At 44.9% G+C, this 15,706-nt stretch overlaps 1 protein-coding gene and 1 pseudogene across 4 annotated transcripts; both read left to right on the top strand.

Annotated features, from left to right (window-relative positions):
- Nucleotides 1-843: 843 nt before the first annotated feature.
- LOC147141637 (uncharacterized) lies at nucleotides 844-8,119 on the top strand (annotated as a pseudogene).
- Nucleotides 8,120-8,269: 150 nt separating this feature from the next.
- LOC147141636 (acidic mammalian chitinase-like) lies at nucleotides 8,270-13,196 on the top strand. Of its 4 annotated transcripts, none has more exons than XM_086041176.1 (13): nucleotides 8,270-8,415; nucleotides 9,957-10,001; nucleotides 10,114-10,171; nucleotides 10,610-10,636; nucleotides 10,726-10,930; nucleotides 11,067-11,123; nucleotides 11,503-11,668; nucleotides 11,772-11,896; nucleotides 11,973-12,096; nucleotides 12,175-12,357; nucleotides 12,457-12,573; nucleotides 12,649-12,781; nucleotides 12,878-13,196. In XM_086041176.1, the coding sequence occupies exons 3-13, from the start codon at nucleotides 10,147-10,149 to the stop codon at nucleotides 13,126-13,128; spliced, it is 1,413 nt and encodes a 470-aa protein (XP_085897302.1). In that variant the 5' UTR covers nucleotides 8,270-8,415; nucleotides 9,957-10,001; nucleotides 10,114-10,146; the 3' UTR covers nucleotides 13,129-13,196. The 4 variants fall into 4 exon arrangements, with proteins under 4 accessions (XP_085897302.1, XP_085897303.1, XP_085897304.1 ...); XM_086041177.1 differs by having other exon boundaries at nucleotides 8,270-8,416; nucleotides 9,928-10,001; XM_086041178.1 differs by lacking the exon at nucleotides 9,957-10,001.
- Nucleotides 13,197-15,706: the final 2,510 nt, after the last annotated feature.

The raw sequence follows: 15,706 nt of genomic DNA, 5'->3' as shown, positions 1-15,706 counted from the left end.
CATGTCTTCCAACACTTCCGGAGGGATCCCAAGGCGTTCCCAGGTCAGCCGGGCGACGTAGTCTCCCCAGTGTGTCCAGGGGAATCCTCGGCGCCTCCTGCCGCAGGGACATGCCCAGAACACCTCACCAGGGAGGCGTCCAGGAGGCATCCTACAACCCTACGCAAACAGCACTTTGAGTTGCATTTTATGTGAAAAGTGCTATTTAAATCAAAATTGATTTGATCCTTACCAGATGCCCAAGCCACCTCATATGGCTCCTCTCAACGCGGACGAGCAGTGGTTCAGCTCTGAGTCCCTCCCGGATGACCGAGCTTCAACATCCTATCTGAAAGGGAGAACCCGGACTCAAATCCCTCCAGGATATCGTGGGCATTTCTTATGATTGTTTGGGTCTAAAATGCCTGATTTCGCGGCAAATTAAGCAAACGTTTTTGACAAATTTTAAGTGGATTATTATAAAAGATGTTTGAACAAGCAACAGACATTTACAAATGTGTATATTCTTTAAAATTTAAAAAAAAATTCTTTGAAAAAGGATATTTAGCACACATCTCTCAGCACCTGGCGTTGAATCAAATATTATGGCAGCAGTCTTTTTCTCAATGTGGCTCCTCAGTGCTGCTTCTTCTTTCTGGTAGACTGCAGCTATTTTTTTTTAAGCTGATGACCCCTCCATGAGCCGTCACCTTACCTTGGTGGGGGGGTTTGCATGTCCCAATGATCCTAGGAGCTAAGTTGTTGGGGCTATATGCCTCTGGCAGGGTCACCCATGGCAAACAGGTCCTAGGTGAGGAACCAGAACAAGCACGGCTCAATAGACCCCTTATGACGAAAAAAAAAATGGAACACGTTTCCCTTGCCCGGGCGGGTAACCGGGGCCGTCCTCTCGAGCCCGGCCTGGAGGTGTGGCTCGTTGGCGAGCGCCTGCACCCTTGGGGCCCGGCTGGGCTCAGCCTGAAAAGACAATGTGGGTCCCCCTTCCCATGGGCTCACCACTGGTGGGAGGGGCCAAAGGCAGCGGTTATAGCAGGGACCTTGGTGGTCCGATCAACGGCGGCAGAAACTAGCTCTTGGGACAGGGAATGTCACCTCTCTGGCAGGGAAGGAGCCCGAGCTGATGTGTGAGGCTGAGAAGTACCGACTAGATATAGTTGGGCTCCCCGCCACACACAGCTTGTGCTCTGCTACCAGTCCTCGCGAGACGGCTTGGACACTCTTCCACTCTGGAGTTGCCCAAGGTGAGAGGCGTGGGAGGCAGGTGTGGGAATACAGTAAGTATTCTCTAGTGAGGAATCATATTTGCATTGTCCAATCTTTCCTTATAACGGAATTTCCTTATGTGGGAAACGACTACGGTACATGTCCTGTATAAACATGCAAGTATGTTAACAAAATACATGTGTAACAAGTTAACAACACTAGCAATATAATAATAATAAACATTTTATTAAACAAAAACTGCACTATAAAGTACAGGTATATGAACAAAATACAGTACAGTATAACAAAAATGTTCCAAATATTCTTGAAAAAAATACTGTAATACCAGTGCAGTACAGTACTGTACTTAACTAGAGTAAACTGTACTGTATTTTAATGTTGACTTTTCAGACTTAGTAGATTTGAGTTTTTCTGACTCCAAGTGTCTCCTGGATGTTTTTTACTTTGTGTCCAGCTTCGCATAATCGGATGCATTTCACTCTCTCTTTCACGGTCATTACCGTTCTTCTTTGTTTGGATGCCATGAACTACAGACGAAAATGTAAATGAATACATTTAAAATCTTTCGCAATTACAGAATTAGAAGTAACATACATGTCGCCGTTTTGATGGCGGAGCGGTCAAACTTTTGAATTGATCGTTAATGTAATAAAGTAGTAGAAAATTTAATGCATACGTTTTTAATGCATACGAGTGAGGGAATTTCCGTTTGATCTAATGATGGCGGAGCGGTCAAAGTTTTTTCCGTAGTATAGAGCGGGGACTGCTTGAGTTCGCGCTACTGTGCGCTTCGCTATTGGTTCCGGGTACCGGATACCGGAACTTCCGTTGTCAGGAATCGATCATTAATGTAATATAGGAGTAGAAAATTTAATGCATACGTTGTTTTTCCGGGTCTGGGAATTTCCGTTTGACAGAGGTCCGTAGGTGCGAATACTTACTGTACTTATTGCCCCCCGGCTTGGTGTCTGTACATTGGGGTTTACCACAGTAAACGAGAGGGTAGCCTCCCACCGACTTAGGGTGGAGGGACAGGTCCTGACTGTTGTTTGTGCCTATGCACCAAACAGCAGTGCAGAGTAACCACCCTTTTTGGAGTCCTTGGTGGGTGTGCTGGAGAGCGTTCCACCTGGGGACTCCATCGTTCTGCTGGGGGACTTCACTGCTCACGAGGGCAATGACAGTCAGACCCGGAGGGGCGCGATTGGGAGGAACGATCTCCCCGATCCGAACCCAAGTGGGGTTCTGTTACTGAACTATGGATTGTCCATAACGAACACCATGTTCAAACATAAGGGTGTCCATATGTGGACTTGGCACCAGGACACCCTAGGCCGCAGTTTGATGATCGACTTTGTAGTTGTATCATCAGATTTGCGGCCGCATGTTTTGGACACTCGGGTGAAGAGAGGGGCGGAGCTGTCAACTGATCACCATCTGGTGGTGGGTTGGCTCCCGACGGAGGCGGGGATATTGAGTCTGATTGGACCATGTTTCGTGCCTCCATTGTTGAGGAGGCCAACCAGAGCTGTGGCCACAAGGTGGTCGGAGCCTGTCGTGGCGGCAATTCCCGAACCCGCTGATAGACCCCATTGGTAAAGGATGCTGTCCAGCTGAAGAAGGAGTCCTATCGGGCCTTTTTGGCCTGCGGGACTCTGGAGGCAGCTGACAGATACTGGCTGGTCAAACGGAATGCAGCTTCGGCGGTTGCTGACGTAAAAACTTGGGTGTGAGAGGAGTTTGGTGAGGCCACGTAAAATTACTTCCGGATGGCTTCGAGGAAATTCTGGTACACCATTTGCCGTCTCAGGAGAGGAAAGCAGTGCACCATTAACATTGTATATAGTGGGGATGGGGAACTACTGACCTCGACTCGGGACTTTGTGGGTCGGTGGGGAGAATACTTCGAAGACCTCCTCAATTCCACCGACACGCCTTCCACTGAGGAAGCAGCGCTGGAGACTCCGAGGTGGGCTCTCCTATCTCTGGGGTTGAAGTAACTGAGGTATTTAAAAAGCTCCTCGGTGGCAAAGCCCCGGGGGTGGATGAGATCCGCCCAGAGATCCCAAAGACAAAGGATGTTGTGGGGCTGTCATGGTTGACATGCCTCTACAACATCGCGTGGATATCGGGGAAAGTGCCCCTGGATTGGCAGACCAGGTTGGTGGTCCCCCGTTTTAAGAAGGCGGACTGGAGGGAGTGTTCCAATTACAGAGGAATCACACTCCTCATCTTCCCTGGTAAGGTATATTCAGGGGTGCTGGAGAGGAGGGTCCATCGGGAAGTCAAATCTCGGATTCAGGAGGAGCAATGGTTTTCGTCCCGGCCGTGAAACAGTGGACCAGCTCTACACCGTGTCCCTCAGGGAGTTCTGTGAGGGGGGCTTCGGGAGTGCGGGGTACAGAGCCCCCTAATAAGGGCTGTTCGGTCCCTGTACCACCGATGTCAGAGTTTGGGTCGCATTGCCGGCACTAAGTCGGATTCGTTTCCAGTGAGGGTTGGACTCCGCCAAGGCTGCCCTTTATCACCGAATCTGTTCATTAACGTTTATGGCAAGAATTTCTAGGCGCAGCCAAGGTGCCGAGGGAGTTCGGTTTGGTGGCCTCAGTATTGCATCTCTGCTTTTTGCAGATGATGTGGTACTGTTGGCTTCTTAAAGCTGTGATCTCCAACTCTCACTGGAGCGGTTTGCAGCCGAGTGTGAATGAAAATCAGCACCTCCAAATCTGGCACCATGGTCCTCAGAATGGGGACCTCAAAAGGCTGGCGTGCCCTCTCCAGGTCAGGGATGGGATCCTGCCCCAAGTGGAGGAGTTCACGTATCTTGGGGTCTTGTTCGCGAGTGAGGGTCGGATGGAACAGGAGATCGACAGGCGGATCAGTGCAGCAACTGCTGTGTTGCGGACTCTGTATCCGTCTGTCGTGGTGAAGAAGGCTTACCGGTCGTTCTACAAACTTACCCTCACCTATGGTCATGAGCTGTGGGTCATGACCGAAAGAACAAGGATACAAGCGGCCAAAATGGGTTTCCTACGCAGGGCTCTACTTTAGAGATAGGGTGAGAAGTTCGACCATCTGGGAGGGATTCAGAGTCGAGCCACTGCTCCTCCATCTCCAGGAGGCCCAGAGGACGACCCAGGACACGGTGGAGAGATTATGTCTCCCGGCTTGCCAGGGAAAACCTTGGGATCCCTCCGGAAGAGCTGGAAGACGTGGCTGGGGAGAGGGAAATCTGGGCTTCCCTGCTGAAGCTGCTCCCTCCGCAACCCGACCTCGACAGATAATGGATGGATCTATGGATGGATGAAGCTGATGATAAGCCAGAATGGCTCCTCCATTGATGACTTTCTATCTCGAGGATCTTCTCATAGCTGGGTGGTCACTAATGTTGATAACTTCACAGATCTGACAAGAAAGTCAAAACCTTTAGCACTCTTAAACTTTTTTAACCAACTGCATGCCTTGATAAAATGTAATATCACATCATCAGCATGTACTGTGAAATAACAGGTGGGCAATAGGGGTGTAACGGTTTTTGTATTCGTCCAGAACCGTCTCAGTACGGGCTTCACGGTTCGGTGCACGCATTAATACGACGAATACGTCTGATGGGGGGTGGGGGTAGCGTGGGGGAAATCAACGCCTGAGACCAAACGACCGCCAGATTTGTTGTTTTAAGAAGAAATAGATCAAAACAAACGTAGAAGAAAATGGTGAGTGCGGGAGAAAGCATGGAGCTAGAGGAGCCGTCTGCACTATACAAATCAGCCGTTTGTATGGTTTATTGTATGTATAGTATAATCAGCCAGGAAGATTTCGGCTACCGTACAGCGGCGATGGAGTGCAACTGTGCAAGGCTGCGAGTGGTGGAGCGAACAAGAACTGTGTGTCGGCGTTGTTGGACCTCCGTTCGGTATGTTGCAGGTAACACTTCAAACATGCTAACATCACTCCACAGTTACCTGGGGCCGAAAAAAGAAAGCCGCTCAACACCAACAACTTATCCCCAGAGCTGGGCAGCCCGTCCCTGGTCACACCCTCTGTCCCGGCCGGATGCCCATTTTTGGGGCGGAGGGTTGGGGGTTGACAAATTTTTAAAAATAGCTGGACTAAGCATGGTCGGAAGTGGATTTTAGTCCGGCCCACTAATCGGCCCTCATGCGTGTGACGTGCTCGCGAGGCGGCTAAATTTCATCTCAGCCTACTCGGTGAAAGGCTTCTTTTTAGGCTTCTTTCAAAAGAACTTGTGTCTGGGAGTATATTCAATCAGCGTGCAGCACTCAAGTATGACACTGGCACATCATGCACTTTCCTACTTCCGGAAATACGCTGAAGCAAAACTGCTGTGTAGTTGTTTGCTGGCATGCTTTTATTTTAAAGGCCGGGGAGTGTGAAGGAGGGGAAGTGTGGAAAATGAGTAACTTGTTGAATGCTTGCAGACTTGTCGTCTGTTGGACCCAAATAATCATACAATACGACAAAACCAACCCCAGGGCTCGCAATGTAAGTAAGTACACGCAGCTGGGTAATTACGTGAGTAAGTGGCGCGTTTGAAGCGTGTCCACAGCGGGTTTGAATCGTAAGTTAGCCAGTTAATTGTCGGTAAATAAACCTCTTTCGTTAGCTCGCTCTCTCCCGCACGAAAAAATCTAAATGATTAAACTTTGTTTTCCCTTTAATATGTTGTCTGTCTTTGTTTCATTACCTCATCAGGTGAAGTTCAGCTTACTTGAACAAGGGTTTCCTGATATTTGTCTAGTAGGGTGAATGATTGAACTTGCAACTTGCGGTCGGCATGGCTCAGTGGTTGAGTGGTTGTTTCCCAACCAGGAGGTGATGGGTGCAAACCTGGGTCAGTGTGACCATGTTGACATTTTTAACTTAATTTTTGAGTTTTATATACTCAGGTTTACTGCCATTATCTGAATGGTCTGGAACAGAATGTTATAGTCAACTTAACTAATGATTTTGAGTTAAATTCACTTAAGTTTACTGCCATTATCTAAGTTGTCCAAACAACGTTATTTTCAGTAATAACATTGAGTTTGGGCTTCCTGCTTTTTCAAGCTCTCCTCAGGTTTTGTACGACGATGATCCCTTAGTTTCTGATTCAGATTTTGACACTAATTTTTGTTTTCCAAGTCCCTTCCCTAGTTACTATTCAAGCCCTTGTCAGTTTTTGTCACGTTTTTCTGATGATGATTCCTTAGTGTCCACTCCAGAACACTTTCCATCAGACCCTAGCTTGGTGGGGGTGGCCAACGTAGACGCCCGAGTAGAGGTTCTGGTTCCTCCCGTAATTCCGCTTTTTCCAAGTCGCGTCATTCTGAACCTGTACCCTTAGTGTCCACCACTGAACCCTTCCTGAGCCTACTTTGGGTGCCCGGTTGGCCATTTACACGGGACCCCCGCGGGGTGGCCAACATAGGCGTCCAAGTAGGGATTCTGGTTCCTCCTCAGCTTTTTCCAAGTCATGTCATTAAGAACCTTTACCCAAGCCACTACACTCCCCGCCTTTTTCGTCACCTCATTCACTGCGTACTTCTTCACATAGTCCCATTCATACCGTTTCTTCTCGTTTACATTCCTCACTATCTGTACTCCCAATCCCTCGTGTCCCAACCTCTATGGTGGCAGGCCCCCTTCCCGTTGCCTCAGCAAATGCCGGCCGTAGTCCCGATGCCTCGGCAGTGCTAGGCCCCCTTCCCGGCACCCTGGTAACTACAGGCTCCCATGCCGGCTCCTCGGCAGTGTCAGCCCCCCTTCCTGGCACCTCAGTAAATGCCGGCCCCCGTCCCAGTGCCTCTGCAGTGCCAGGCTCATCTTCCCGGCGCCTCAGCAAATGCGGGCCCTCGTGCCAATGCCTCGGCAGTGACAGACCCCCTTCCTGGTACCTCGGCAAATACAGGTTCCCATGCTGGCTCCTCTGCAGTGCCAGACCTACATCCCGGCACCCTGGCAACTACAGGCTTCCATGCCGGCTCCTCTGCACCCGGTGCCTCAGCAGTGCCATGCCCTCTTCCCGGTACCTCAGCAACTACAGGCTCTCATGCCGGCTCCTCTGCAGTGCCAAGCCCTCTTCCCGGCACCTTGGTAACTACAGGCTCCCATGCCGGTTCCTCTGCAGTGCCAGGCCCCCTTCCCGGCACCTCAGCAAATGCAGGCCCCCATCCTAGCTATTCAGCACCAGCAGACTCTGACTCTTCCCCAGCGGCACAAGATTTGCAGCCTCCATCCGATCCTGCTTCGGCCTTCGGCTGCCCTCTGATTCTGTTCCGGCGGCACAACCTGTGCGGCTGCCCTTGAATTCTGCTACGACGCGGCAAGGCCTTCGGCTGCTCTCTAATTCAGCTCCAGCGGCACAAGGCCTTCGGCTGCCCTTTGACTCTGTTCCGGCGGTGCAACCTCTGCGGCTGCCCTTGGATTCTGCTACACCGGCACAAGGCCTGAGGCTGCCTTCATCCCCTGTGTGGCCTCCGGGTCGCCCACCAGACTGGTCCTGCCATGACCCTCTCGTCAGGCCTCCTGGACGCCCACCAGACTGGCCCCGCCAAAGACCATCTCGCGTGGCCAACGGGTCGTCCACCAGACTGGTCCTGCCAAGACCTTCTCATCTGGTCTCCTGGACGCCCACCGGACTGGCCCTGCCAAGACCCTCTCGTTTGGTCTGCGGGTCGCCCACCAGACGGGCCCTGCCAATACCCTCTTGTCTGGCCTCCTGGACGCCCACTGGACTGGTACTGGTTTCATGTTTTCATCATGATTCTTTTGTGTCTGTTTAGTTACTTTAATTCTTGTTGTTTTATACTTAAATTTAATTTGTTTTTTTGGTGTTTTTTTTTTTTTACCTTGTTTCTGTGGTTTTACATTCTGGGCACCAGGTGGTGCCCCTTGAGAGGGGGGTACTGTTATGACTGGATGTTTACGTGTTGTATCAGTTGCTCTGCAGATGTTATGGTCCTTTTATTCTTTGTCCTTTATGATGTCATATAGGCCTGAAGTCTTACAGTTTAAAAGTTTGAGTTACACACTGACACATTGTCAGTACGACAAACCTTCGAGTGAGGATGCAAACGCTCTTCCAGCCCTGATCTCTGTTGTTACTTTGTATTTTTGTTGACAAAGACTTTTTACTCTTCAACGTCCGTATCATATCTGCGAATGGGTCCAAATCCCGATCCTCACATGACAGTAAATTGGCTTTACTTTGGCTTTACTTTGAAATAATTAAGTTATGCTAACTCAAATTGCATATCAACGAACATTCATCAAACCCATTTATTATGACAATCTGTATATTTTGCTGGTTGTTTATTTTTATTTTTTGCTGCAATTTGAAGCACACTACTCAATTGTGCACAGAAAATAGCGATAGTTTTAAACTTATCTCCAAGACAACTTAGTGTTGAATGGAAAACAAGCACCCAGCAACAGAACATTATGATGGTCAATGGTCATAGTTGTTTGATCTATAGCAGAGCAAGATAATGTAATCAAAGCTATTAATCAGAAAACTGGAACAATCACAAACTGTCTAATCTTTTTTGTCATGTTTCCCAGTATGTGCTTATGTGCCAAGGTTGTGAATATTGCATGGATACAAATTTTAATATTATTTATCTCACGCCATTTCAGTATCAGCTTTCCATCTATATTTCAAATCTTTTGTTCAAATAGTATAAACAATGTGAATTTTGAATGGCTCTACATTTATATGACCATGAAGCAAGAGAGGTATTTGATCTTTTAAGTCTTAATGACAGAAATTGTGTTTTGGACGATCATAAACTTTTTTTTGTAGTATATTTTATTTGAATACAGAATGACATCATTGAGGGACATGAACTAAAATATAATTTCAGATGTTGTATGTATACACGTGACCAAATATTTTGGCAGTGCTGTGCTGATCTTACTTTGCTGCTTCAGTTTTTATTTTTGCGATGGCATCCATCCGTCGCGTCAGGGGAGTAGCAGCTAAAGCAGGGATGCCCAGGCTTCTCTCTCCTTGGGCACTTCGTCCAGCTTTTCCAAGGGGGTCCTAAGGCATACCCGGGGCAACTGAGAGACATAGTCGTCAATGATATTGGTTTTTTTGGGGGGTGGAGGGATGGACTGACGAACCGACAGACTTCTGATGGACTAACTGATGGACTTCACTGATGATTTGGTGATTATAATTCAGTCTGTCATGAAAAATGATGGACTGATGAATAACGGGCAGGTACTCAGGCCGCTGACGGATGACAAATGACGGACCGGCAAAATTTTGTAAAATGCCCACCTCTGATTGTCACCACCGACTCAAAACATGTCTAGTGAAGTCATTGGTCAGCACTTCTATATCCACTACACACAGTTTGTCACAATTAAATTTAGTCACGCAATAAACTCGTATCAAAAAAATGCTGAAGCTGCATTGTTATTGATAGGAGCAAATTAAGTGCCTGCCCAAACTTTTCATCAGGGCTATAAAATAAACACAAGGCGAATGGATTACAGCCACTGGATGTCATTCTGACAAGACATTACATAACAATACACAATGGTCACTGACCTAATTTATTTGTAGATTAACTGGGAGATGCAATGTTAGAGAGTTATATATCTGGTAAATCATTGTCAACGTGTAGTTAAAACTTGCATGTTCTTATCGAAATATGTCTTAATATTAATGACTTTTACAACCTTTGTGATAAATGGCTGGGTCAACACCTATCCACTATATAAAGACCCAGCTTTGCTGCTGCTGTTTGGGTCTCTCCTCCGGTCCCACGGTGAGTTCATGAAGGAAAACAAACTTTTGTGTTACCTTCCTTTATTTGAAGTGTGATTGTGTGATTGTCTTGAATAACAACATTTTGTCCTTTCTATTTGTTTCATTTACAGTAATCCAGTCAAGTTGTGTGAATAAAAATCAAGATGACCAGGCTTACAATACTTGCAGGTATGACAAGAATTTACAGTGTATATATTATCGCTGTCCTGTGAAAAACACTTATCTCCAATTTTGGAAACTTTTTTAATTTTCACATTAATGCGATGTCTGTAACGCAGAAACACCATTCATGTAAAAATAAGAAAATGAAAAAAAATGGAGATAAGTGTTTTTCACATGACATCGATGACATATATATATATATATATATATATATATATATATATATATATATATATATATATATATATATATATATATATATATATATATATATATATATATATATATATATATATATATATATATATATATATATATATATATATATATATACACACACACACACAGTATACACTCTATATAGAGGTAAGGTTTTTCTTTTATTTTTACACATCTTTTCCCTATTTAAATATAAAATTATAAATATTTCTCTACATTCATTAGGTTTGTGTCTGGTGATATGCCAGCTGGGTGAGTTGTCATCCACCATATTTTCTTTTCTATCATGTAAAATTCATTTAAATTCTTCCCTCTGTTAACGTTTCTCTTCTTCCACTCAGGATCTGCCACCAAAATGGTGTGCTACTTCACCAACTGGTCCCAGTATAGACCTGGTGAGGGGAAATACATGCCACAAGATGTGGACCCCTTCCTGTGTACCACCCTGATCTATGCCTTCTCTATCATCAACCACAACAATGAACTGGTTACATATGAGTGGAATGATGACGTTCTGTACAAGTCTTTTAACAACCTGAAGACCAAGTAAGTGATCAGTGTTAAAATGCTGTTTAAAATCAAATGTCAGTCCAAGCTACTCTGCACTATTAGTAAACATGTGATGACAATGACTGAGGATACTATGTGTAGTTGTGGTAATGCACTACATTGCTATTTGCAGGAACCCTCATCTTAAGACACTCCTGGCTGTTGGTGGATGGAACTTTGGTTCACAACAGTGAGTTAGACTTTAACCTTAGACATGCATGTATTGCTTTGACTGATAAGTTGTGTCCTGGTAATAGTGTAGCAATACCATATTGTGTAATGTGTTGGGAGTCATTCGCCAGTTGAGACCAAAATAGTAGTTATTGCAAATAGTGTATGTTGTAACGGCGTCACTGTACACTGGGACCAGGAATGATATAGTCATGTTTAATTAGGTAAATAGATTATGATATGTTAGACCAATGAGAACATTTCAAATGTATTCATCCTTAACTAAATTTCAAGGTATCCTACATATTTATCACCTGTGCTTGTCCCTAAAAGTATTAGTTACTGAGATGCATCTATTCATGATTGTGTGTAAAAGGCTCCAATAATCTTTCCTGCAGGTTTTCCATCACGGTGTCCACTCCCGCCAACCGTCAGAAATTCATCCAGTCTTCTATCAAATTCCTGAGGACTCATGGCTTTGATGGTCTGGATCTGGACTGGGAGTACCCCGGAGCTCGTGGAAGCCCCCCAGTGGACAAGCAGAGGTTCACTTTGCTCTGCAGGGTGGGCACATACTGTATATCTTTACATTTTCAGCTGCAGTTATTGCTTACAGTTGAACTATGGATACAGTTGCTTCCATTAATTTTTGGGTGTATTTCTACAGGAACTTGTTCAAGCCTATGCTGCTGAGGCCAAGGCCACTGGTAATCCTCAACTAATGTTGACTGCTGCAGTGTCTGCTGGAAAGGGGACAATTGATGGAGGATATGAAATTGCTGAGATTGCCAAGTAAGTGCATCCATTTATTTTCTTATGTCTGCAAAAATCTTCACATGAGCTTCATGCTGTTTTGTACACAACTCAGGGAATTGGACTTCATCAATGTGATGACCTATGACTTCCACGGAACTTGGGAGCGGTTCACTGGTCACAACAGCCCTCTGTTCCGTGGCTCCCAGGACTCTGGTGACCTCATCTACTTTAACACCGTAAGCAACGACAAATTGCTTGGAAGATATCGTCCTATTTTCAAAAACAAAATCTGAAACATTTAAATGTCTTTTTAGGACTACGCAATGAAGTATTGGCGAGACAACGGCACCCCAGTAGATAAACTGAGGATGGGTTTTGCTGCCTATGGTCGTACTTTCCGTCTGACATCAGCAAACACTGGAGTCGGCGCCCCAGCTAGTGGACCTGCATCAGCTGGTCCATTCACACGTGAAGCTGGATTCTGGTCCTATTATGAGGTACTCTCAATAATTAAGGATTTGATATATGTAGTGTGATTTGGAACTATGTAATGTATAACCAACAACTGAAACCTGACTTTGTTGCCTGTGCTACAGATCTGCGGCTTTGTGAAGGGCACTACCCTTCAATGGATCGAGGACCAGAAGGTTCCCTATGCCACTAAAAACAGTGAGTGGGTGGGATTTGACACCAAGGAAAGCTATGAGAACAAAGTAGGTTGCCGTTAACTGGAAATTTTTGACCTGCCCTCCAGAAGTAATTGAAATGTTCTATTTTGATCCCACTAGGTGCGTTACCTGCAGGAGCAGAAGTTTGGTGGTGCTTTTGTGTGGGCCCTTGATTTGGATGACTTTGCTGGACGATTCTGTGGAGAAGGCAAACACCCTCTCCTGTCTCATCTGCGCAAACTTCTCAATATTGGTAAATTGAAATGTTTGGACCGCCAGAAACACAAGTAAATCCAAAAATCTTTAACTTTAATCACTAACATATCATATTTCTTGCTGTACCATTCAGAGTTGCCCCCACTCCCTCCTACCACCACCCCAAAACCTGGTGCTAGCACAACCTCCCGTCCAACCACAACCACCACGGTCACAACCCATGCTCCTGGATCCGGCTTCTGTAACGGCAAACCTGATGGCCTGTATCCCCACCCAGAAAACAGAAACCTCTTCTACATGTGTGCAGGTGGCATCACCTATGAGAGGGCTTGTGGATCTGGATCTGTCTTTGATGACAGCTGCAAGTGCTGCGTATGGCCATGAACAATTACTGCAGAAAATGAACAACTGACACAAACATCTAATAAACAGACTGGGATTATCATTATTATTCATTGTGTGTATCATTTAAATGTAGATTATTTTATCACCATTGCATGTTCTTGTGAAATATGACGTATCAAATGAAAATGCCCAAAAATGACATTCACATAAAAAAAAAAGAAAAAGAAAAAAACTTACCTAATGTGTTATGGTGAGTATCATCAAGTCAACGTTCTTGCAAATCATAACATCTACTTTCAGGACATCCATCCATCCATTATCGATACTGCTTATCCTCACAAGGGTCGCGGGGCGTGCTGGAGCCTATCCCAGCTGTCTTTGGGCAGTAGGCGGGGGACACCCTGAATTGGTTGCCGAGCAATCGCAGGGCACACAAAGACAAACATCCGCACTCACAATCACACCTAGGGGCAATTTAGAGAGTCCAATCAACTTACCATGCATGTTTTTGTAATGTGGGAGGAAACCGGAGTACCCGGAGAAAACCCACGCAGGCACGGGGAGAACATGCAAACTCCACACAGGGAGGCCGGAGCTGGGATCGAACCCACGACCTCTGAACTGTGAGGCGGAGGTGCTAACCAGTCGGCACAAATCAATAAGCGAAAAGAAGAGGGTCTCCTATAAAAACATGAACTAAATCCAATACATTGTTAGGATCATAGAGGAGACATACACATTTTGGCAGTATACAGTCCTCTTAACATTCCCCCCCATCAATTTTTCACCCCTTCTAATTTAAACGTCAAAGACTTGAAAAAAAACAAACACAACAGACAAACAAAAAACCCTCCCCCCGCTTACAACACTCACTCTCACACACGCACGCACATATACATACATAGACATACTCCTGCTGCGTCCTTCAACATGGGCTCTAAGAAAAACAAACCTAATTTACAAAAGTACCTAAACAAAATAAAAAATACACAATAGGCTTTGAGGCTAATGTCAACACATTGTACAAGAAATAATACATCAAGTGTAATCAATAAACAAAAATACATAAAAAGAACAGCAGAATTACTGTGTGCACTTACTTAACACAGTGTATATCTCCCTCTGCTGATTGTACCGTGCGTTCCTGCTTCCGCATGTCTTCCCACTTCTCTACAACACCCATAATTCCACAGTACAACCTCAACAGAGGCCGGGTCCACAAAGTTTTTTTGTGTGTATTTTATTTTACAAAAAACAATATCAATCCAAAGGTTTTTTTCAAGTTGGACAGTCATCAACATTGACAAAGTCAGCAATTAAAAAAAAAAAGAATTCAATTAACATTACACTGCAGCTCTGCTTTAACAATGATTTTATGCTACAACAGAAGTGTTTGTTTTTGCGTGCGTGTGTGTGCTAACTGCATCGATATGTGTGTGTTGTTCTGTAACAATTTGTGAATGCACATTTGGCTTAAAGTTAACGCATTATGTAGCTTAGTGTTAAGCGACACCGAACATGAATTGGACCAGAGCATCACAAAATAGATATCAAGCCAAGCGAGCCTTATCACGTTTTGAGGCGCCCCATACAAAATTTTGTAGTATACCATTTTTTAATCAATAAAGAGGTAGTGTCAGTCAAGGATGACACAGGTTTCTACAGAAAGTGCATGTGAGCGAGAACAAAGGTGTAAATGTGGCTATATTGAACACGCGGCTGGCTCATTCATTACGTACGTTTTCATCAACAAACTTGGCTATTTCACTTACAGATATATATGAATTATAGCTAAGTATTGGTGTAAAACGCAGTATGTGTACTGTACACAGTATTTCTACGGCTTCGTGCGGTTGTCTCCCTCACTTAACTCTTTAATTGACAGCCATTTTCCGTGCAGCCATCTCCACTTGCCAGCCATCTTGAAGGATTTTCACCGATCTTTCAAGACCCACAGAATTTTGTGTTGTACAGCTATGTGAACATGGACACTTACTAAAAGATAGATTAGACTCGCTTCTTTCATTCCAAAAAAAAAGTTTCTGCCCTTCTCCGTTCCCTAGCAATCAGCAGTCGTAGATAGCCAAGTTTCACCATTTTTTCCTTTTCTGGCTAGAAAATAAAGAAAATTAGCTTTTTGTGAAAAGATTCATTTCAAGCTGAACTTTGACGCAAACATTATTTGCTTTTGTGATATCTCAAACATCTGAAGCGTGCTTTCCTTCTTTACAACATGCCAAGCACTGAGAAAGGGGTTTTGATGGCGAAATAATTAATTTGCAAGTATAACTAAAGAATTTATGATTGTCAAATATGACCACTTGTATGAACTTTGAACAATGTACGGTATAAAGCAGGTGCCAAAGTAAATTCCTGTTTTACTGTTGTGTATTGCATTTCATTTTTGTTATTTTTAGTACTCACTATAGCAGGGGTAGGGAACTCCGGGTCCTCGAGAGCCATATCATGCAGGTTTTGGATGTCTCCCTACTACAACACACCTGACCCAAATGATCAGGATTGTTTCAGACTTCTACCGAGCATGCTGATGAGCTGATCATTTGAATCAGATGTGTTGTAGTAGCGAGAGATCCAAAAACAGGCAGGATACGGCCTT

This window comes from Filicampus tigris, chromosome 9 (genome assembly GCF_054856515.1).
Source record: "Filicampus tigris isolate MCC_2025a chromosome 9, RoL_Ftig_1.0, whole genome shotgun sequence".
Classification (NCBI taxonomy): domain Eukaryota; kingdom Metazoa; phylum Chordata; class Actinopteri; order Syngnathiformes; family Syngnathidae; genus Filicampus; species Filicampus tigris.
Note: the sequence above shows the minus strand (reverse complement) of the source record. Positions and strands in the feature narration are given on the sequence as shown.